This window comes from Heterocephalus glaber, unplaced genomic scaffold, assembly GCF_053883595.1.
Source record: "Heterocephalus glaber isolate CG9 unplaced genomic scaffold, H.glaber_assembly_v1.0 deba00001600, whole genome shotgun sequence".
Lineage (NCBI taxonomy): Eukaryota > Metazoa > Chordata > Mammalia > Rodentia > Bathyergidae > Heterocephalus > Heterocephalus glaber.
The window spans coordinates 12,933,677-12,956,912 of NW_028258372.1; the positions used below are offsets into that span (position 1 = coordinate 12,933,677).

Below are 23,236 nucleotides of genomic sequence, written 5' to 3' on the forward strand. Positions count from 1 at the left end.
GTTTTGGAAGTCTGGCCATTTTTACTATTTTGGTTTTATCTATCCAGAAACAGAGGATATCTTTTTCACTTCCTTGGTTAATTCCTAAGTATTTAATTTTTCTTGATGCTATTGTGAAGGTATTGCTTCCCTAATTTGTTTCTCAGTGAGTTTATTATTGGTATACAGGAATACTATTGATTCTTGTGTGTTGACTTTGTATCCTGCTGTGGTACAGAATTTGCTTATTAATTTTAGGAGTCTTTTGTGGAATTTTTTGGTTCTTCTATATAGAGGATTGTTGATTTGTTGAAATCTTTTCCCCAGTATCTTGTTGAGGATTTTTGAATGTTCATTAAAAAAATTGCCCATAGCTCTCTTTTTTGGTTGGATCCTTATCTGATTTGAGAATCAAGGTGATACTAGCGTTTAGGAATGACTTTGGGAGTACTCTTTTTCCTTTCTTTCTTTCTTTCTTTCTTTCTTTCCTTCTTTTGAGTGTGTGTGTGTGTGTGTGTGTGTGTGTGTGTGTGTGTATCTTCAGGGTCTTGCTGTGCAGTTCAGCTTAGCCTAGAACTTGCTTTATATTCCAGGCCAGCCTCAAACTCAGTGATACTCTTGCTTCAGCCTCCCAAGTGCTAGGATTACAGGCATGCACCACCATGCCCAGCTCCCTTCCCTTTCAGTTTCATTAAAGAGCTTGAGAAGTATTGATATTAGATCTAAAGTTATCTATAATTCAGTGGTAAATCCTTTGGGTCCTGGGCTTTTCTTGGTAGTTTTTTTGTTTTGTTTTAATCACTGCTTCAGTTTCATTGCCTGTTACTGGATTATTTACGGTTTTTGTTTTTTGATTTTTTTTTTGGTACCGGGGATTGAATTTGGGTCCTTGCGTTTGCGCAGCAGGCGGCGAAACCACTGAGCTAAATCCCTAGCCTTACGGGTTTTTTTATATATCTTCTTGGTTCAGCTTTGGTAATTCATATGTATCTAGGAATCTATCCATTTTTTTCTGAATTCTCTAATTTATTAGAGTATAGATTTTTCAAAGTAGTTAACTAATAATCTGGATTTTGGTGGTCCATTGTGAATTTGCCTTTTTCATTTTAATTGCATTGATTTGAGTCTTTTCTTTCTTTTTTTTTGAAAGATTGGCTAAGAGGTTTTTTTTTTATTCTTGCAAAGAATCAGCTCGTTGATTTATTGATTCTTTGTATTTATTTTAGTCTCAATTTCATTAATTTCTGCTCTGATCTTTATAATTTCCTTTCCGTACTAGCTTTGGATGTGGGTTGCCCTTGCTGTTCTAGGATCTCAAGATGTATCATTAGGTTATTTATTAGGGCTTGCTCCGTTTTACTGATGTGAGCATTCACTGCTATAAACTTCTCTCTTAGTATTGCTTTTATTTTGTTCCATAGGTTTTTTTAAGCCCCAATGTGTGTAGATCTTTATATGCTTAGAGCTGGCAGCCACATTTTCTCCAGGCTGGGTGTAGTGGGCAACGCTGAAACAGCACCAGAGCCCCTGAACGGGGCCCGTGTCAAGTCACTGCATCACTCTAGTTAGTGCTGTGTATTCATTATGTTCTGCAGTGGTGTAAAGTCCAATCATATGATCTTGTTGAAGTGAATGAATTTTTCATACATGCATTGCTCCTCTCCCATTTCAGACTGTAGTCCTGAAAGGAGTTATGAGGCATCTCTGTTTTAATCAGTCTTTTGTTTTCAGTGAAGAAGTTGAATTCCACCCCCCCCTTTGGATATCTTAAGAAATTTACTCTTGTCTTTCTAAATATTACTTTGTTTATGTGACATAGATTTTAATTTTTCATTATTTAGGTGTGGTGATGTACTGTAATCCAAGCTCCTCCAGAGGCTGAGGCAGGGGGATCACAAATTTGAAGCCAACCTGGGCAACTTTTCAAGACCTTGTCTCAAAAAAATTAGATAGGTAGATACACACACAGACAGACAGACAGATTGAGCTAGGGATGTAGTTCAGTAGTAGTGCACCTTTGGTTCAATCTCCAGTAATAAAAAGAAAATAAAATTGTCACAAGATAAATTTTTGACCATGCGTAACATGATAAGAGTGCTACTTGAAAGAGTGAGTTGGTTTGAAGCCTAGTAATCTTTCAAATTGCACCCTACATTGAGCTTTATCTTCTCTATAAGCCTTAGACAGATGGATAGAAAATAAGTGAAATCTCAGCAATCAGAAGCCCGAGGCAAAAGGGTTGCCAGGAGTTCAAGGCCAGCCTGGGATATATAGTGAGTTTAATGCCAGCCTGAAATACATAGCAAGACTGTCTCAAAAAAAAAAAGTAAATCTGGTGGGCTCAGATTTCAGAATTAGTTATCCTCACTCTTGAGCTGTGTGAGTGAGCTCCCCAGAGCCATGCTCCCAAGTCTCAGCTCAGAAGCCAGGGTTGCTCCAAAGCCCAAGCCTACCTCAATTCTCAAAGACAACTCTTTTTTTTCCTTCAGCCATGATGAAGGAAAGGGAGGGGCAGTACAGATCACCCTAGTCATGCTTGATGCACTGCTGCCTTTGGGATTGTCCTTTGGCATGTTTATCTTCTGAATACTGCTCTAGGCTCAACTACAGACAGTCTGCCACCCCCATCACAGATGTGTCAGGATGTGCTGACCAGTGTTGTACAGTCATGAGAGTAGGAAGTGGGAAAGAGACTGAAGTATCGTGAACAGCACACTGTGGGCCGCCTGTAGGGAGCCCTGCCTGGGCTCTCCAGTTTGCCTTCTCTGATTTGGGCCTCTGCAGATTTGGGGCAGATAAGTAATATAATAAGCTTATTGCAGATTTCCAGTAGTTAAATATAAGCATATCCATTTTGTCATTGTAATAGGATTGACCTCATGTTTTTGTTTTTACTTTTTGTTCATTGATTTCATAAGTAAATTGGCTGGCAGGATAGCAAATAATACACTTCCAGGTAGCAAATAACACACTCATTTTACATATGAATTGGGGCCAAAGAATGGCACAGAGGTGTGCCCTTATTCCTAAGGTGCTAGGGACAAGGGACCCTTATCCTGTCTTACTAAGATTTACTTTCATTGTATAAGGTGATTTCCCTAGAAACTATGTACATTACTGAAGGGAATTATGAGCAAGAATATGTTTTGGCTGCAAAGTTACTAAATGCCCAGCTCAGTAGATGATTACTATTCTAAATATTTTTCCATTAGCTAGTTTCAGCTCAGGAAATAGATTAGACCCTTAATGGCATAAGCAACCAGGAAATGAGAGATACATTTATAGATTTCACCAGTGGATTTGAAAACAGCCTTCTTGCCTTTTAAAAATTATGATTATAGTATACTCAATGTAAGTGCAGCCCTTTATAAAAATACTTTTTACATCCTCATTCTTCCTTTTCTATCCCAGTCCTTTTTTCAAGTATATTTTCCCTGTAACATTCTTAATAAAGAGAATAAATGACCTACAGTCAGTCGTGTTTCAAAGGAAAGCCTGATTTCATATTAAGCATAAGGAGTCAAATTACCATTGAGCCCAGGCTGTGTCTTCTATCAGTAGAGCGCAGTCCATTTCTGGCCTTGTTCTAGGGTCGATAGCAAGTCTGAACCTCCCAGCCATGGTTACTCTCATGGCCCCTTTCATGTCTAGAGCGTCCTCTGCAGTCTAAAAGGCTCCAGAGGAAGCTCATTCTCATTTTGTTTAGTCCCAGGAGTTTAGCTGTGGAATGCTAGAAATAACTGGATCCCACATACAGTCCAAAGGCAAGCCATGCTTTCAGCTTCCCTGAAGGCCTTGCTTACAAGTCAAAAGGGCAGATTCCATTCTTAATTTTGCCACTGAATAGCTTTGTGACTTAGGACCTGTGACATAAGCAGTTGAGCTAGAAAAACCCAGAGATCCTATCCTCTTACCTCACGAGTTCCACTTGTGATTTTACAGAATTGTGAAGTAAGCATTCTATTTCTTGTGGGCCTTATTTTCTGCACTTGTTAAAGACACAAGTTTTTTTTGTGTGTGTGGTTTTAGTTTTTACAGTATTGGCAATTGAACCCAGAGTCTTTTCATTGAGCTACCTCTCCAGTTCTTTATATTTTATTTAGAGACAGGGTCTGGCTAAGTCATTAAGTTGCATAGGCTGAGCTCAAACTTGCAATCCTCCTGCCTCAGCCTCCCAGAGTGCTGGGATTATAGGCATGCATCCCTATGCCTGGCTAAGATACAAGCTCTTGAGAAAGAAGACACTATTACATACAATAATACACTGTTGAAAAGAAAGGCTCAAGTCAAAGAATTTTTTTTTTTGAGATGGTCTCACTGTGTAGTTCAGGCTGGCCTCAAACTCGTGGCAATCCTTCTGCCTCAGTCTCCCAAGTGCTGGAATTACAACTGTGCATCACCATGCCCGGAAAAATTTTAAAACAGACTGAGATGAGAAGGAATTTAGATTTGTGTGTTATGTATATATGGATATGGAGAATGTGGGGTTAATATATTTTGGGTTTATGTATACACACACACACATGTGGAGGACATGGGGTTAATATGTTTTGTTTTCATTATGTGTAGAAATGTTATCTTCTTACTACAGCCTTTTGATAAAAATTCTGGGGCCAGGCTGTAGCTCAGTGGCACCGCACCTGCCTGGCAAGCACAAGGTCCTGAATTTGATCCCTGGTACTGGAAAAAAAAAATTCTGTGGGTTGAGAAAATAAATAAAGGTCATTAAAATCATATCTCAGCCATGTGTCTCACTATGTACTTCTTGGTGGCTCTCTCTTGGCCTTTTACTTCTGTCTGAACTATTGACCTTTACAATGAATTCTTGAGTTCAGTCTACGGGCAAACAAAAAGAGAAAACACTAAAAAAAAACCTACTACAATCTCTGGTAATAATTGTTCCAAGTGAGCAGATTTAAAGACAAAGTAATTATTTCATAAATAATAATTCTTATATATCAATATGCTTCAATGGAGTCTAATTAAAGTAGACTTGACCAAACATTTAGTCCAATATTGCCATTTCAAAATAAAAAAGCTGCCTATCTAAGCTCTCATGGTATGTTGGTTGCAGAACTAATACAGTGCCTGATTACATGATTTTAACCCATACTCAAGGACTCTACTTTTCCGTGATATAGGCTCATTTATTAAAGCTAGGCTCACTAGCATCTACATCAAATGCCTCAATATGGACTTAAAAAAAAAACTTAGGGGAGGACTTCATTTAATGAATAGGGGAATTGGCACTTGTACCCCCACACCATTTATACAACTTTCAATGTAATATTAAAAGGAAAAAAGGAGAAAAGTAGAGAAATAGTATGGGGAATTTTCTCTTGATTCTTCAAAAATGATGAAACTAAGCCAGGCATGGTGGTGCAGACCAGTAATCCTAGCACTCGTGAGGCTGAGGCAGGTGGATTGCAGTGAGTTCAAGGTCAGCCTGGGCTACATAGTGAGTTCAAGGCCCGCCTAAACTAATACAAGACCCTGTCTTTAAAAAAAAAAAAAAAGATAGTTCCGTCGCCTGCCTCGCAAGTGGAAGGACTAGAGTTCGATCCCCGATAACAACAACAAAAAAAAAGATGAAACTATATTCCACTTCTTGTCTCTTTTCTCCTACAGTATTTAAAATTCTACAGTAATTTTCCCTTTAGTTGTTTGCCTACTGACCCTTTAACAAGTTTCCATTGTTACATACCCAGTAGATTAAACATTCCTTTTTACTCATTGAGTTGACAGAGTTATATCTTTAAAAGAGTTATAATTCCAAAATGCTGACAATTAAAGATCAAATATTGGGAGACTAGGGGTATGGCTCTATGGGAAAGCACTTGCCACTTGCCTAGCACATATGAGATCCTGGGTTCAATCCTGACAGTACAAAAACAAAAAAAAAAAAACAAAAACAGGGATCTAATAGGCCCTTCCCCAGCTTTATTGAGGTGTAATCAACAAAATTGTGTGTATTTAAGAATTACAAAACAATGATTTGATGTATATATGTATGGTTACATGATTATAATCAAGCTAATAAGTCTAAAACATCTCACATATAATTACCTTTTATTGTGTATGTGTATAGTGGAACATTTAAGATCTACTCTCTTAGCAAGCTTCAATACAGTATTAATCATAGGTCCCCAGAACTTAGTCATTTTATAAGTGAAAGTTTGTGCCCTTTACCATCTCTCTACTCCTATCACCCCTCTTGGCATCGGGCAACCGCTGTATTGGTCTCTACTTCTGTCAATTTGATGTTTCTGAATTGTACATGTATTTGAGATCAATACTACTTGTCTTTTTGTACCTGGTTATTTCACTTAGCGTAATGTTTTCCAGGTTCATGTATGTTGTCTCAGTAGAAAGATTTTCTCCTTCTTTTAGGACTTAACAATATTCCCTGGCATAAAAATATATACATCACACTTTCTGCATCCATTCATCCATTGACAGACCCTTGGGTTGTTACCATAGCTTGGCTATTGTGAATAATGCTTCAGTCAACATGGAAGTGCGTGCAGATATGCTGATTTCCTTTCCTTTGGATGTATACCTAGAAGTAGAATTGCTGGATCATATAGTTCAGTAGTTCTATTTTTAATTTTTTGATGAAACTCCATACTCTTTTCATAGTGTCTGGACTAATCTACATTCCCACCAATATAGTGTACAGAGATTTTTTTCTACCTACCCTCACCAATGCTCATTATCTTTTTTTCTTTTTGACAGTAGCCATCCTAACAGATGTGAAATAATATTTCATTGCTTTGACTTGCATTTCTGTGATGACTTATGATGCTGAACACCTTTTACTACTAACCACATGTGTGTCTTCTTGGGAAAATGTCTATTCAGAGGTCCTTTGCCCATTTTTATAATTTGGGATCTTTGTGTGGGTTTTTTTCTTGTTTTTGTTTTTGTTTTGCTATTGAGTTGTCTTGAGTTTCTTATATATTTTCGTTATGAATCCACCAGATATATGGTTTGCACATATTTTCTCCCATTCCTTTTCATTTTGTTGATTGTTTCTTTTGCTATATAGAAGCTTTTTAATGTGATGTAGTCACATTTGTTTTTTGCTTTTATGACCTGTGCTTGTGGTATCATATACAAAAAATCATTGCCACAACCAATATAAAGGAGGTTTTCCCTCCATTTTCTTCTAGGATCTTTGTGAATTCAGGTCTTATATTTAAATCTGTATAATCTATGTCAAGTTAATTTTTCTTTTAGTTTAAGGTAAGAGTCAAGTTTCATTCTCTTGCATAGGAAGATCCTGTTTTCCAGGGAGCATGTGTTGAAGAGATTGTCCTTTTCCTGTTATGCATTCCTAGTGCCCTTGTCAAAACCTAAAGATCTAGTAGTTTCTACACTGCACCATGAAACTAGCTTTATACTTTCATATTATAATAATGAGATTTTTGTTTAAGCACAAACTCAGGTTGTGATACCCTCTGCAGTTGGTGATTGGAGGAAAATACTGTTAGAGAACAGAATCTATAGAGATCATAGTGAGCAGGAACAATTGGAGTACCCTAATCTGATTTAACTTGTTCAAAATTATTATGGTTTTGTGTATAGGGATGTTATGATCCCTAGTTCAATAAAATTAAAATATTAATGTTCTAAAAGTATCGTCTCATTTGATGCTAATGGAAAAAAATATAGTTAATGCTTTTTCCCTTTCTGTTGTTCTTTAATTTTTCATTCAATTTATCTTTCCTGAAAACCTATTAATTTCATATACTTCAGCACTACAAAAGTGAATGTTGCTTAGCAACTGCCTAAATAACTAGTAGGTCTATACCTAGTAAAAGTCAAAAGATTTATACGATCTGAAGAGAAACCAGAGTATGGTCTATACCTAGTAAAGACTTGAAGGACACTTAAATTTCTCTTTGGGGGGAGGAGGGTATTTATCATCAAATTGTTTGGGGGCTGGGGATTTAGCTCAGTGGTGCTGCCATCTGCCTCACAAGCGCAAGGTCCTGAGTTCGATCCCCGGTACTAAAAAAAAAAATCGTTTGAATTTCTTCTTGATTTCTACCTTCTTCCTCTCTCCCTCCCTTCCTCCTTTCTCTCCTTTCTGTTTCATTTTTTTTGTTTTTTGAGACAAGATCTCACTGTGTAGTCCAGACTGAACCCAAAATCACTATGTAGCCCAGGACAGCCTTGTGCTTGGGATTCTCCTGTGGATCCTCCTGCCTCAGCTTTCTGACTGATGGGATTACAGATGTGAACCAATAAATCTAGCTGATTTCTGCATTTGTTGTCATTAATTTATACCTGAGTCACTCATAGTAAAAACAAAAACTATAGTATATAAAACAGGAACATCTCTTTTCTCCCTTCAATTTATAGTAATATTAATGTGTTCATGATTTGCTTTTTCTAACATAATACCCTATCAATGATAATATGCTGAATAAAGAATCATCATCTAATTTGTTGGATACAGAATTCTATAATATATTAGGGTAATTGGAGCAGGAATTGGTTAGAGATTAAACGGCAGTGGTTGACATTACCTCTAATAGTTTTATTTTTGCTCATTTGACCAGAAGCCCCTTGGTAGTCATCTGCACTATTAAAGGCGTGGGGCAGGCAGTGGTGCCATCACACTGCATTGTGCTCTCAGACCCCACTGAGCCTTGGTGTGTTCACTTGGCTGAGGATCATGTCTTCCACTGGGTCATACAAAGAGTTGTTATTATCCAGATCACAGGCTTGTTTCCTTCACTGAACTTCTGCTTAACCGTCCTGGAGTAAAACCAAAATATGTAACAGTAAATTTGCTTACTGCTCCCTTGTATTCTGGGATGTTGAAAAGTTAAAGATGACTTGTATAGAAATATTAACAACAAAAAGAGCACAAAAGACTTATATATGGCCTAAGGATGTCTACATGAAAGGCAAACTGTGGTTTCAAAGAGAAGTTGTCATTGTTGTTGTTGTTGTTTTTGAGACAGAGTCTCACCATGCAGTTCAGGCTGGACTTGAACTCACTAGATAGCCCAGGCTGGCCTCAGACTTGCAGTGATCCTCCTGACTCAGCCTCCTGAGTGCTGGAATTACAGGTGTGCATCACTATGCCTGGTCTTAAAGAGAACTTTTTTTTTGGTACCAGGGATCGAACTCAGGACCTTGTGCTTGCAAGGCAGGTGCAGTGCCACTGAGCTAAATCCCTGGGCCCAAGAATTTTAAACTTAAAATGAAACTCCTTTGCAAAATGACTGCTTTAGGGGCCGGGGATTTAGCTCAGTGGTTCCACTGTCTGCCTCGCAAGTGGAAGGACCTGAGTTTGATCCCCAGTACCCCCCCCCCCCGCAAAAAATGACTGCTTTAGAATTGTATGTTATAGAGATGCTTCGGGTAAATGCATAGCTTATGTTCTTTCCTAGGAAAGAACTGAGATATTATTTCACCTAATAGTTAATTAACCTCTACACATACCAGTAGTGTTTTTTTTAAGTGGAGTATCTTCAGTAAGGCATTACCCTAACATAAAGTGTGTGTGTTTTTAAGCAATATTAAATTATTTGTAGCTACAGTAACTATAATAGAACAGTTCATCTTCAATTAGCTAATGTGAGGTTCATATATAAACTATAATATGTAAGACTGTTATGCTGTGTTCACATCTTATTCATATTGTCAGCCTTTATGTAAAGAAAACAATGCAGGGTAACTAGAGTTGCATTTAAAGGTGGATGTGTATAAGTTATCTGATAGAAATGCAGCCTGTGGGCTGGAGATGTAGCTCAGCGGTAGAGTGCTTACTCAGCCTACCAAAGGCTCTGCATTCAGTCTCCATCATGGGAGGGGGTGCAATATGTGCCAAATAGTTTAAGGCAAAAAGAATCTTTGCAGAGATGTATGTGTTTGAAAGAGATGGGAGATGGCAGAGAGAGAGATAGATAGATTGATAGACGGGCTAACATACCAATGTTCAAAGAATTTAAATTTCATAAATTTCCTCTTTCTTTCTATCCTTGCCCCATATGTATCTGACTTTCTATACAAAGTATTTTAGGTTTAACATAAAAATAAAGTATTTCCAATGAATGAAATTAGAATGCTCTGGTATTGCAACTACTGCTACTATGACCACTGTTTTAAAATTATGACCTTTTCATTATTTTATTATTAGCCAGTTAAGCAACTTACTATTACTTTTTTTGTTTTGTTTTGAGACAGGATCCAACTATATAGTTCAGGCTGGCCTTGAATTCATTATGTTCCCCATGCTGGCCTCGCACTCACATGATCCTCCTGCCTCAGCCTCCTGATTATAGGCATGTGCCACTATGCCTGATGACAATTTACTGTCACTCTTAAAGCAAACATAACAGCAGCTTTTGTCACATCATGAAAACTTCTAATGGATATTCAAAACCTATTACCTCAAACTTGGCATGGTGGTGCATGCCTGTAATCCCAGCACTTGGGAGGCTGAGGAAGGAGGATTGCATGAGTTTGAGACTAGCCTGGGCCACCTACTGTGTTCAAGGCCAGTCTGAACTACACTGCCAGATCCTGCCTCAACCTCTCCCCTTCCAAAAAAAAAATGCTGTCTCAATCCACATGATACTTTGTATCATATCACAGACTGTTAATTTGTACAATGTACTCATTAGTAACTTGAAGACAAATTAGTAGTTTGCCTTCATTTTTATATTTGCAAATGGCTTAAAAATAATACTATTGGAAAAGTCAGGCATGGTGGCACTTGCCTGTAATCCCAGCACTTGGAAGGCTAAGGCAGGAGGATTGCCTCAAGTTTGAAGCCAGTTTGGGCTACATAGTGAGTTCAAGGCCAGCCTGAGCTACATAGTGAGACCCTGTCACCAAAAAAAAAAAATTGGATACAATATTAATTTTTAGTTCATATTTTTAATATATGATATAATATTAAGTAAAATATTAAGAGAAGAAAAATATAGAATCCAGCTTTGGAAATTTAAAAACTTCTATTTCAAGAGGTAAGAGTATTAAACAGCGAATTGAATCTCCTTTCCTCTCTCTTACATTCATCTTTTTTTTTTTTGGTACCGGGGATCAAACGTAGATCCTTGCGCTTTTGAGGCAGAACCACTGAGCTAAATCCCCAGCCCTGCATTCATCTTTTGGTGAGCCTAATGTAGGTGGGAAAGGTCCTGAGCTTTTACAATCACATATTCCGGTACTAATCATAGTTCTGATTTACTGTTGATCTGATCTGAAATTACTTAAACTTGGAAGACAGGTTTCTTCTGTAAAATGACAGTAATAAAACCAGCCCCATAGTATTGCATAACAACTAAACAATGTACTTAAAGCACCTAGCCCAGCACAGTAGACATTAAATATGTTTTACTTTTCTCCTCCATCTCCATTCAGCCCTAATTCAGACTCCTTGTTATCTTTGAAATGAAGTGGATTATAGGTTTACTGGTTTGTTCTGAGCTTCAGGATAAGCTGCTACTCTAAACTATCTCATAGGATATTTCTTTTGACTCTTAAGATACAAATGAACAGTGGAAAACCTTATTATAATGCAGTTATAAAAAAGAATTATTTATCCCACATGATAGCCCATAGTAATGGTGTTTTGTTGACTCAGGTTACAGGAGATGAATAACATTGTACAACAAATACTCTCTTTGTTCCTTATTCTGTTCACAATTGCTCAATTTAATAAGAGGTATGGGTTAAATTCTGTTTGCATCATATTCAGCAAACTGGAGAGGGCAGCAAACTATGGGAGATTGCTCCCCTCCCCACTATCAGTCTTTTACCACCTTCAGCCTGCCTCAATTATTTCTGACAAGGCCCCTGTAAATTGCCAAACTGCTCGTGAAGCAATGTCTAGAAAGATTTAATTGGTTAGAGAAAACGGGACAATTGGTCTTATGTGAAACCTTTTGTCACTATTGAATTTTTTTTAATTTTAAAAAATGATTCAGGGGTGGGGATTTAGCTCAGTGGTTTCTCCACCTGCTGCGCAAGAGCAAGGACCTGAGTTCGATCCCTAGTACAAAAAAAAAATGATTCATATAAACTTTCAGAGGCTGAGGCAGAGAGGATCACAAGTTTGAGCTCAAGTTGGGTAATTTGGAGACTTAATGAGACTCTGTCTCGAAAAATTTTTTTAAATATAAAATATAAAAAGGGCTCAGGATACAGCTCAGTGTGGAGGCCTGTGTTCAATCTTCAGTACCACCACCAACAAAAAAATATGTGGCACATTATTCTCTATAGTTACCCTGTTGTGCAGTTGCATACCAGAACGTCTTACTCCTAATGATAACTTAGTGCCCACTAGTCAATCTTTCCTCATCCTGCCCCACCCCTAGACTTCTCAGACTATAGTAACTACCATTCCACTCTCCATCACTATGAGAGCAACATTTTTAGGTTCCATTTCGAATGAGACCCTGCAGTACTTATTTTCTCGTGGCTAATTTGTTTTATTTAACATAATGACCTCCAGTTCCATAAATGACAATATTTCTTTTTTCAAATACTGATTATTTCATTGTATATATATCTTCCACATTTTTTTTATCCACTCATCATATGATGAACAATTTATTGTTTATCTCTTAGTTATTGTGAATAGTGCTGCAATTGATGTGGGAGTACAGATGTCTCTTTGATCTGTGAATTCATTTCCTTTGAACCTATACTCAGTAGTGGGATTCCTGTATTGTGTGGCAGTTTTATTTTTAGTTTCTCAGGGAACCTCCATATTGTTTGTATAGTGGCTTCCCCGATTTACATTTCCACCAAAAGTATACAGAGGTTCCCTTTTCTCTGCATCCTCACCCGTCATCTGTAGTATTTTTGGTAATAGCCATTCTTACTTGCATTAGGTAATATTTCATTGTGGTTTTGATTTACATTGACTTGATGGTTAGTGATATTGAGGGTTTTTTTTCATGTACCTGGTGACCATTTGTATGTCTTCCTTTGAAAAGTCTCTGTTTAAGTCTATTGCCCAACTTATAATCGAACATTCCGTCATTCATTTATTGCTGTTGATATTTGAATTCCGTATATATTCTGGATATTAATCCCTCGTAAAATGTATAGTTTGCCAGTGTTTTTTCCCATTTCCTGTAGGTTATTTCTTCATGACTGTTTTGTTTACTGTGCTAATGGTTTTTGGTTTGTGCTTGCTTCGGCAGCACATATACTGAAGGTTTTTGGGTTGATATATGTGTACATATTTATTTTTCCTTATTTCTCCAGGCTTTTTTGGGTATTCTCTAAAAACTGTTGCCAATTTCAGTGTCCTGAAGGATTTTCTTCATGTTCTCTTTTAGTACTTTTATAGTTTCAGGTCTTTCATTTAAGTACTTAATCCATTTTTTTTTTTTTTTGTCAGATCGTCTTTTTATTTAAATATTTTCTTTCTTAGGCTTCTTACTCTTAGCTAGCTGGGCACTCCCATTTTTAATTTATTTTTGTAACTGGTTTGAAATACAGGTCTAGTTTCATTCTTCTTCATATGGATACCCAATTTTCCCTGTACCATTCAGCAAAAAGACTGTCTTTTCTCCAGTGCATAGACTTACATTATTGGCTTTATTTCTAAAGACTCGATTCTGTTCTGTTGATCTGTGTGTCTGCTTTTATGCCAGTACCTGCTGTTGCCTTATTGTATATTTTAAAGTTATGTAATTAATGCCTCTTGCTTACTTCTTTTTACTCAAGATTACCTTGGCTATTTAGAGCTTTTTTTGTGGGTTCTATATGAATTTTAGGGGTTTTTTTTCTAGTTGTGTTAAGAATGTCATTGGTATTTTGATAGTGATTGCAGTGAATCTGTAGATCTCTTTGGGTAGTATGAACATTTAAACAGTGTTCATTCTTCCAATCCAAGGATTGGATATTTTTCCATTTTTTGTGTATCCTCTTCAATTTTTTATCAGTGTTTTATGGTTTTAATTATAGAGGCCTCTCACATCTTTGGTTAAATTGATTCTTAGGAGTTTAAAATTTGTCATAGCTATTATAAATGGAAGTGTTCTCGTGATTTCTGTTTCAGATAATTCACTACTGGCATATAACAATGTAATGATTTTTGTTTGTTGAGTTCGGGTGGCCTTGAACTCACTATATAGCCCAGGCTGGTTTTGAACTCATGGTGATCTTCCTTGCCTCCTTGCCTCCCGTGTGCCTGGATTACAGGTGTGCGCCACCACACCCAGCTTCCAAAGTTTATCATTCCATCTTCTCTTCAGCTTTTGGTGGTTGATCTTGCCCCTCTGGACATCATTTTTATTAATAGTGATAATAACGACATCTATCATTAATCAAATATACAAAACCAAGTACTGTAACTTGCTTTAACATGCATCATCTTTTTATTCCTCATAATATTAACAGTGGTCATTATTTTCTCATGTTTGGATGAGAAAACTAAGAATTTATATGTGGACATCTTAATCCCCTTTGGGAGGTGATTAGGTCATGAGAGTGGGGCCCTCTTGAATGAAATTATGGTAGTGTCCTTAAAAAGAGAACCCAGAAATATCCTTTCCCCTTCATCGTGTGAGGACATAGGGAGAAGATAGCTTTCTGTGAACTAGAAAGTGGGCCTTCATCAGACACCAAATCTGCCAGTACCATCCAAACTGTGAGAAATTAATTTTTGTTGTTTATAAATCACTTAGTCTGTGGTATTTTGTTACAGTAGCAGCCCAAGCAGACTAAGACAGTTAATATAGCCACTGAGCGGTAGAGCCAAGTACTGACCAGGTCATTCCAAACTCCAGAACCACTGTGTAACCTCAGTGCTCTGCTTCCTTCCTCTGACGGCAAACCTGGCAGCTAGAAAGACAGAGGTCCTGTAGCCTTTGAATCCCCCTGACCTACATGCTATATATGCTAAACCTGTTGACTTGGTGTTTGAAACCTACCTTCAGCCTATTCAAATCTTCCTTTAAAATCCCTTTTTCATGAAGGTTCCCTTGTCTGCAGAGGGACTTCATTCTGTTGCAAACCCACATCACTAATTGTATTCTTTATCTACTTATTTATTTTTGGTTCTTCAAGACTATGTAGCCCAAGCTAGTCTTAAATCTGTAGCAACCCTCCTGCTCCAGCTTCAAAAGTCGAGGAATTACAGGCATGCATCCCTACACCCAGCTTTAATTGTATCATGTAACAGACAGTCTGCTTTATATTCTGTAACATGCATGTGGGTGTGTATGGGAGACTGGGTGGGAGGAGAGGAAGAGTCTGAGAAGAAATAGCATTTGGCTCTTGGCTTCTTCTTTAACACCCCTTAATAGGGAAGGACCTGCTGGTCGGAACCAGACATGTGAATTCTACTTCTAGCTGTCAGAATTGAATCAAATCACCAAACTTCTGCAATTTAATTGCCTGATCTGAAAGACAAGGATACTTACACTACATTGTGAATACTAGATGAGATTCTGTGTCTAGGACAAATACTTACTAAGTATTAACTGCTACCTTTTTTTTTGGTACCCGGGATCAAACTCAGGACCTTGCACTTGCAAGGCAGGCTTGGCGCCACTGAGCCAAATCCCTGGTCCAACTGGTACTTTTTTTAAAACAGGAAAGAATACACAAAATTTGTAACATGCCTGAAGCATGGGAGTATTAGGCTCCTAGCAGCTATTATTGTCATTATAAAAATTTTAGTAAATATTAATTTATGTAATTAGGTTAAATGTACTGTAGTATAAATTCTGTAATCCCCCACACACATACATTGTAAACATAAGTAAATACTTTTTTCAAAAGACTGAGATATAATTCCCATGCCATCAGATTCATCTGGTTTTAACTGCAGGATTTTAGCCAGGGCCACTGCTGTAAGTTGCATGTACTTAACCTGAAGCAGAGGCCCGAGGGCCTTGGAAAAAGGAGTTGTCTAGGCTGGAGGAGAACCTGAGACAAGGGGGCCCTTGAGTAAGCCCACTGCTATTCCCTAATCCTACTTTCTAATCTTGTGAAAAAATAAGTATGCCATGTGGAAAGATTTGACTTGGTTGTTAATACAATTTTTAAAGTAGTTAAATGCATTAAAAATTCAGGCAGTTACTTGGAAGGAGAATTCATGGTATACTCTGCTCAGTGAGACAAGGTGAAGCCTTGTTCTGTTGTAAATGGGTCTGAAACTGACCTCATTTTGGATGAGAGCAACTATTAGTGAATGCTTAGAAGCACTTGACACACTTATTTTTGTTAGGTAAAGTTTAATTTGGATGTGCTGGCTGTGGATTTTAGTGTTATAATAGAGGTGAACAGCTGAATTGTTAGAGAGTTAACAGCTATAATTTCACCTTCTGGAATCTACCTCACCATCATTCTTTGTAGTGAGATGTAAATAAGGCAGTAAGGTATCCAGGCTATCTGGTAAGCAAGTATTTTTGTCACACTGGTTTTTCTTTCCTTAGCTTAATACTGGGGATTTAAAAAAAAAAAATCTATGTTTTCTGAGGTTTTGAATTTGGTTAGCAGTTGCTAGCAAAGATAGGAAAGATAATGAGCTGAATGGTCAGAATTCAACACAAGAACAATGGTTTTCTTTATTTACCTTTGCATAATTTTCAAGAGAGCTAAGATTTCACTTATCTTTGTACTTGGTATTCTTTTCCCATTGTAAAAACTCAGTAGGTGTTGCTAGACTACCCCAAAATTCAAAATACTCTGAAAGGGTTTCTTCTATTACTTCTTCTAGGGTTTCTCATTCACATCTTATTTTATCTTTCATTCTCCCACTTAGAGCTTTACTTGGGTTTTATAATGTGCATTCCGAGGTGTAGATATGGACCTGCTTGAAATACTGGTTTTCTATGATTAAAAAGTCCTCATAGAATTTTGTCTTTCTTTCAGTTCTTTATTTCAACACTATGAACATTTTGTGATTTTGGAGATTCCCTTAACATTCAGCAGTGACTACTTAATGAATGTTTATGTTACACAGTAACGTGTGTGAGGCTGTTCATGAAGAATTCGATGAGGGTCACTGGGGCACAAGGAAGCTTCTGCAGTCCTCTGCCTGTACACAGGGGAGTCAGGAGACCTTGCCACCCTCTAGACCATAATTCTGTCATGGTGTTTTGTCCTCCTTACCACCTGATGCTGATGTTATCGCTGGCATGGTGAAACTGTTCCAGAAGCAGAACAGAGCCATGGGGACGGAGTCTTTATGGCCACTCCCACACAGTGGGATCATTTTTTATGAGGTGGAGTCAATTTTTAGTGCATTTTGGCTTTAACTCTTGGATAACAAAGTAGTGCTCCCATAATAGAATGACTTTGCTTTGCTTCATTTGGGGAAAACACAGAAATAGAAAAATGACCACATCTTGTTGAGGCTGGTTTTTTTTTTTTTGGCCATTTCTAAATTTGACACTTGAGAATCGTGGTTCTCTGAACACCAGGACGTACAATTTGTCTGATACTTATTTAATAGGAATCAAGTATGTTTTGTTTAAAAATTACAGTCCCAAATCCAGGCACATTATCAGATACCAATAATCTCAGCATTCTGGGATGCTGAGGCAGGCAGGTCACAAATTAGAGCCCAGCCTAGGCAGTTCAGCAATTTGGAGATTCTGTGTCAAAATAAGAAATTTTAAAAGGGTTAGGGATGTAGCTCAGTGGAAAGACACTGGGTTCAATCTTTAGTACCCAAAATAATTTTTTTCTTACAAGATCTGGCCAGTGTGATGGTGGTGCATGCTATTGGGAGGCTGAGGCAGGAGGATCACAAATTAGAGCCCAGCCTGGCCTTTACAATGAAAAATAAAAAAGCACTATGGTGTAGCTCCATGCAGGGTCCTGGATTCAATATACAGATAAAAAGATCCAGAAGGACTTTTCAAAATTATCTCATAGGTAGTTTGACCTCTGAATAGAAAAACTATAAATTGTGATGTAACTAATGAGAAGTGTAGCTTTTGTCACTGAATCTTCTTTTTTAGGCAAAAGAGTTGATATTAGAAAACCACAACTCAGGTACAAAGTAGATTTCATTTGTTGAGGCACATTGTAGCAACACTAGGGGAACTTCCTTAATATTTAGAATTAATGTTACCTTTTGATTTTTATTCTAATAGAGAGTCAGAAGGTACTGTATTCCTACCTTCAAATATCCCCTGTAAAACTATTTAGTGGAAGGAAATAGTCACTTTGCTTTTGACTCTGCACACCCTGAAAACCACCAGTCTAGCCTATCCCTCTCAATTTACATGATCACGAGGAAACTGAAACCTAGGGAAGTTAAATGACTTGCCCTGGGACAGACAGCTAGCTAGTTCCTGCTCAGACTGCCATCTCTCCTACCCTGAGTGCCTGGGGTCTGCTGCCTGTTTGGTACCCTGTGCTCTCCTAGTGTTGTAGGAGCGAATGGTGGTGACTGCCCCATAACCTCAATCTCAGGTAATTCTCCAGCCCTCTGTCTTTATTCCCCCAGTGCCATCGCTTGGTGTGAAGTAGAGAACTGCCTGAACTCACGTGTAAACAACCCTTGGGGAATCGTGGGTCTCCGTCCCTGGGGCGTGGGGGTGAAAAGGTCTTGCCAGGGAGTAAAGGGCTGTGTGTAAACATGATTGTAAACAACAGCTGCAGACGTATAGGAGGGTAGTACTTTGGCTGTTACTTCTGAGATTAGAGAAAACATTTTAGAAAAAGAAAAAAAAATACAGGAACAAGTTTTTCTAATCATCAGGTTTCAAAGAGCATGCTTTTTGTTGGAACCACAGTCATACATTTAATTATATAAAGGGGAAGGGGTAAATTTTTCCTTCCTGGTCTCTGAAAGTAAAATATATTTTAAGAAACATTTTACAGGTGACAGAAATGGAGGCTACAAATCAAACTTGAAGAATCCTTTTTTATGAGAATATATGCATGATTGGCTAAGATGGAGGACCTCTTGGATTTAGGAATGAAATGTTAGTAATCTAGTCACTGTGACTAGTAGAACAATTTTTTGAGGTAGTGAGCCAGAAACTTAAAAAAAAAAATTGTCCAAGAACTTGTATAGAATCCTAAAAGGACTTAATTATTTGAAGTTGTCAGCTATTGTTTGAATTATTTTTACAGCCTTTGGTTGTGTTACTAAAATGTATTGTGCTTTTATTCTAATGCCTTAAATGTTTTATAAATTTAATCCACGGCACCTCTAGCTGCTATTTGATATTGTTTTCTTGGTGCTTTTTTCTTGGGTTAAAAGTGTTCTTACCCAAGAAGATTACCTGTTGTTACATTGAATGTGCTTTCCCAGGGCAGGGAGGCAAGCGCTCTGCGCTATTATAATTCTTGTTTGCCCCTGGGCAGTTGCCAGCAGGGAGTAAGGCATTCTGGGAAGTAGTTTCTTTACCTTTCACAACAGGTGTCTTTGTCAGTGCACCTTCTTCAGATGTCAGCGTGAAAGTACTGAGTCACTGTAGCAAAGAAAAATATGAAACAGTGCTGTAAATTAAATCTGAAATCTTCTGGTGGTAATGAATATATGAAGAGGTTCACAGTCTCTTTTAAAGTACTACTGAAAAGATAAAAAGGAATTTGAAAGGTATGAACTGCCTGGATGCCTTATAATGCCTTAATTTCTGATTGTCATTTAATTTTTATGCAGCATTAAGATCATTAAGTTGGGAAGTTTTTTTTTAATAAAATAACGCTTTAAACACAAAGCTGCATTGTGGGGAAAAATGAAGTAAAAATGCTTTATTGGCTCAAACAGGGATCAAACATAATTTGAAGCTGTTTTAATCTTAAGGATTTATTTAAAATATTTCATTTTTTGTTTAAGCCTATTAGATTTACTTGTTTCCTAACAATCGGATTCTTTTTCCCCTTCCATGTCCAAGTACTTGTAAACTAGAATGCTATGAAAGTTGCAAAACTCTCCTATTTAAATGACACAAAGTGCTAGTTAAGTAATCATGTTAATCTATGGAAAATAAAGATACTTTGGGAAAACAGGGGAAAATAGACTCTGTAGAGTTTATTCTGAATTTTCCCTTTTTTTTTCTTTTAAAGCAAGCAAATTTAGACAACACAATCCTATTACTGGTAATGAAGACTAGCATTTCTATTTAGTAGTTGTATTTCTTATAGTACTGCAGTGTCATCTATGAAATGCAGGGAAGATCTTTGGCCTAACTAGGAATATTGAATAAGAACTTTTAGAGGAACTTTGTCTTCCTGTTTTTTTATTTGCTTAATACTTTTCCCATACAATTAGTTTATGTTATATATACTGGTAGTTGAAGCGATTTTGTAATAATAATTGTGGACAGCTTTCTAACTTTTTATCTGGAAGCATGGAGGTTCATTTATGGGCCCCTGCTGCACGTTAAAAAAAACTGTTGGCTAGGGCATTAACAGACAGTTCATGCTTGTCTGTGATTAAAAGAATCTAAATTAAAAGAAACCTACAACCTTAAAAAATGAAGAGACCATTTATCTATGAGAGAAAAAGTTTATAACCGAAACCCTGGTGTTAACTTTCTAACAACAGAAAATTTACATTTTATATAAAATATTTGTGGTTTCTTTTTTTAGAGGGAGAAAGGAAAATGATTAATAATTGATGTCAATGAATTCTTTTACATTTTGGTGCTTCTTTTTTTTTAAACAAATACTCATAATCTCTTTTCAACATAATTCAACAATCTCTTTTCAGAGTTCAAGAGATAAATTTTAACTACACAAAGAATTCTATAAATTCTGAGAAAATAATTTTCATCTTTATTTTCTAACAATATGAAAAATAACACTAAGAGACTTAAGATAAAGTTTTTTCCTCCAAGAATTTTCATATAAACAGTGCTGAAGAAGGCAAAGCATTACAAAAATTACTCATCAATAACATAAAAGATCAACTTTTTGTTTTGAGTTTTGATGTAGAATATTTCCATTTAAAAAACTTTTTTCTTTTTTAAAGTTGAAAATTTCCAAAAGCTACATTTTTCCATCTGCTGTGTTAACGCAGAAGGTGTTTATAGGGTGTACTTCCTGCATAGATAAGAAACCTCCTTTAGTTTTCTATTGGGGGTGAATTGCTAAACAAGCCTGGGATAGCAGTTGCTTTTTTTTTTCTCTTTCTGTCTGGATTTTTGACTCTCAGCCCCCTTTGAACTCAGGTGGGTGTGTGCACTGGCACTGAGCTGCGGTAGGATTTTTCCTTGGATAGTCTGTCTGGTGTGGAAGCAGGGCAGCAGCTGCTGCTGTGGAAAGGCCAGCTGGCAAGATGATGGAAGAAATCTCCATTATGGTAGCCTATGACGCCCATGTTTTCAGCCAGCTGCATGATGAAGACTTCCTCACCAGCCTGGTGGCCATCAGCAAGCCCAGGTCTATGGTAGGTGGCACCCTGCATGCTACTCTGGGGCTATTCTTCTCTAACACTCCTGTGGAAATTGAGGCATAGCTTCCTGAGCATTAAAATAAAAGTACTGCTGTTGACTTTGTGTTAACGGCTATAGCAACGTCTACAGGCTTTCAAAGATTTATTTACATAATTAAACTTTGTTACACATCGGCAATATAATTTAGATGTTTGACTAATGCTGTCATATGTAATAAGATTGAGAGAAGCTTTATAGTATCAAATACCACTTTGTCCCAAATGTTTGCCTTGTATGCATCTATATGAGTATTTGGTGAGACCGCTTGCATCTACACATGTGTAGTCCAGTCTTTTTGAAGTGGAAGATAACTTTCAGTAGGCCATAACATCTTTGCAAACTGAGCTATCTAAAAATCAAATAATCTTAAATTACTGTATTACTGAAAAAAACTATTTTACAAATAACCTTCTGTTACAATTTTAGTTTGGATTTAATATTTGTAAAACATTTTTACTCTTCTGTGGGGGTCTTAGTGTGTGTCCTGGTGTTAATAGAGAAAGTAAGTTTTTGCAAGTGATATCTCTGTAGATACCATTATGAAGCTTACAGAGTTAAAGGTAGTGATCCATACTTGTTAGGAAAGTTACTGTAGTTACAGTACCCTCTTGTGCATTTAACAGTTGAAAAGAACTTGTTCATTGCAGAATGAAAGATTATATCATAACAAACCTTATCAGTATAAAACTGTTTCTTTATTTTAAGGCACAGAAACATTAAAAACTAGTATGACAATTTACAAGCATTAAATTGCAATGAAGAAAAAGGGTTCAATCCATAGGTTGATTTAAAAGACAAAAGGGTTATATCAACAAGCTGCAATCGACCAACCTGTTTTGCTACTCATTTGAAAGCAGGGGAAATCTGACCACTAGTCATTTAGCAATATTAAGAGAATTAATTTTTGTATAATATGATTGTTTCTTGAAATAGTGACTTAGAGATGCATATTGAATAGTTACAGATGAAATGTTGGCAAAAAGAAGGATCTAGTACAGGGTTTGGTAATGCTGTGTTGGTAATTGTTGAAGTGAGATAATAAATACATAGGGAGTCATTATATTCTCCCATATTTTTTTCTTAGTACTGGGGATCAAAACCAGGGGGCTGTAACATTGAGATGTACTCCTAGCCCTTTTATTTTTTTAAAAAATTTTGAGACATAGTCTCAGTAACTTACTAGGTTGGTATTGAACTTGAGATCCTCCTGTCTCATCTTCCCAGAGTAAGTGGGATGACATGCATGTGCCACCACGCCCAGCTTGTATACCAAGCTCTTAAATAACAGTGATGCCAAACCTGTGGCACGTGTGGTGCAGCAAGCTGTTTGTATCATTGAAAGCTCTAAAAGGTTCGTCATCACTGGTCTAGGTGTTGAAGTATTAAAATTATACAACATTCTGAAGAAATTTATCAGATTTGAAATTTAAAATAGTCTTTTGGAGGTAATAATTGGTTAGGGTTCATCTGGAAAACACAATAAAATGTTCTAAGATAAAATATTTAAATATTTATTGTTTACTTTTTTGAGACAGGGTCTCACTAGGTAGTTCAGGCTGGCTTTGAACTCACTGTATAGCTCAGGCTGGCCTTGAACTTGCAGAACTTCTCCAGCCTCAGCCTCCTGAGGGCTGAAATTATAGGTGTGCACCACCCAGCTTTATCATTTAATTTTAGTTTTGTATTGAATTCCATGTTGAGTGTTTCACTTTGTTTGAAATGAACTCTTTAATAAAATCACATGAAAATACTGTCATTTTTAGATTTTCTGTAATACAAAATAGATAATTTCTTACTCTGATTATTCCGACATTTTGAAGCAAATTATACCCTTGCAAACTTAAGAAATACTTTTTAGGTTTAGGATGACT

General features: G+C 37.0%; 1 protein-coding gene across 10 annotated transcripts in view; it reads left to right on the plus strand.

The window, feature by feature from the left end:
- Positions 1 to 23,236, plus strand: part of Rabgap1l (RAB GTPase activating protein 1 like) — a 725,139-nt gene that overhangs the window by 610,737 nt on the left and 91,166 nt on the right. Inside the window, exons 1-2 of one of the 10 annotated variants that reach the window (XM_021265393.2) lie at positions 15,565 to 19,525; positions 21,102 to 21,319. The exons of 8 other annotated variants lie outside the window; for them this stretch is intronic. In XM_021265393.2, the coding sequence (XP_021121052.1) occupies positions 21,209 to 21,319 (111 nt within the window). In that variant the 5' untranslated portion in view covers positions 15,565 to 19,525; positions 21,102 to 21,208. Of the gene's footprint in view, positions 1 to 15,564; positions 19,526 to 21,101; positions 21,320 to 23,236 lie in introns of those variants that run through there. One more of the 10 variants, XM_004853405.3, reaches the window with a different exon arrangement.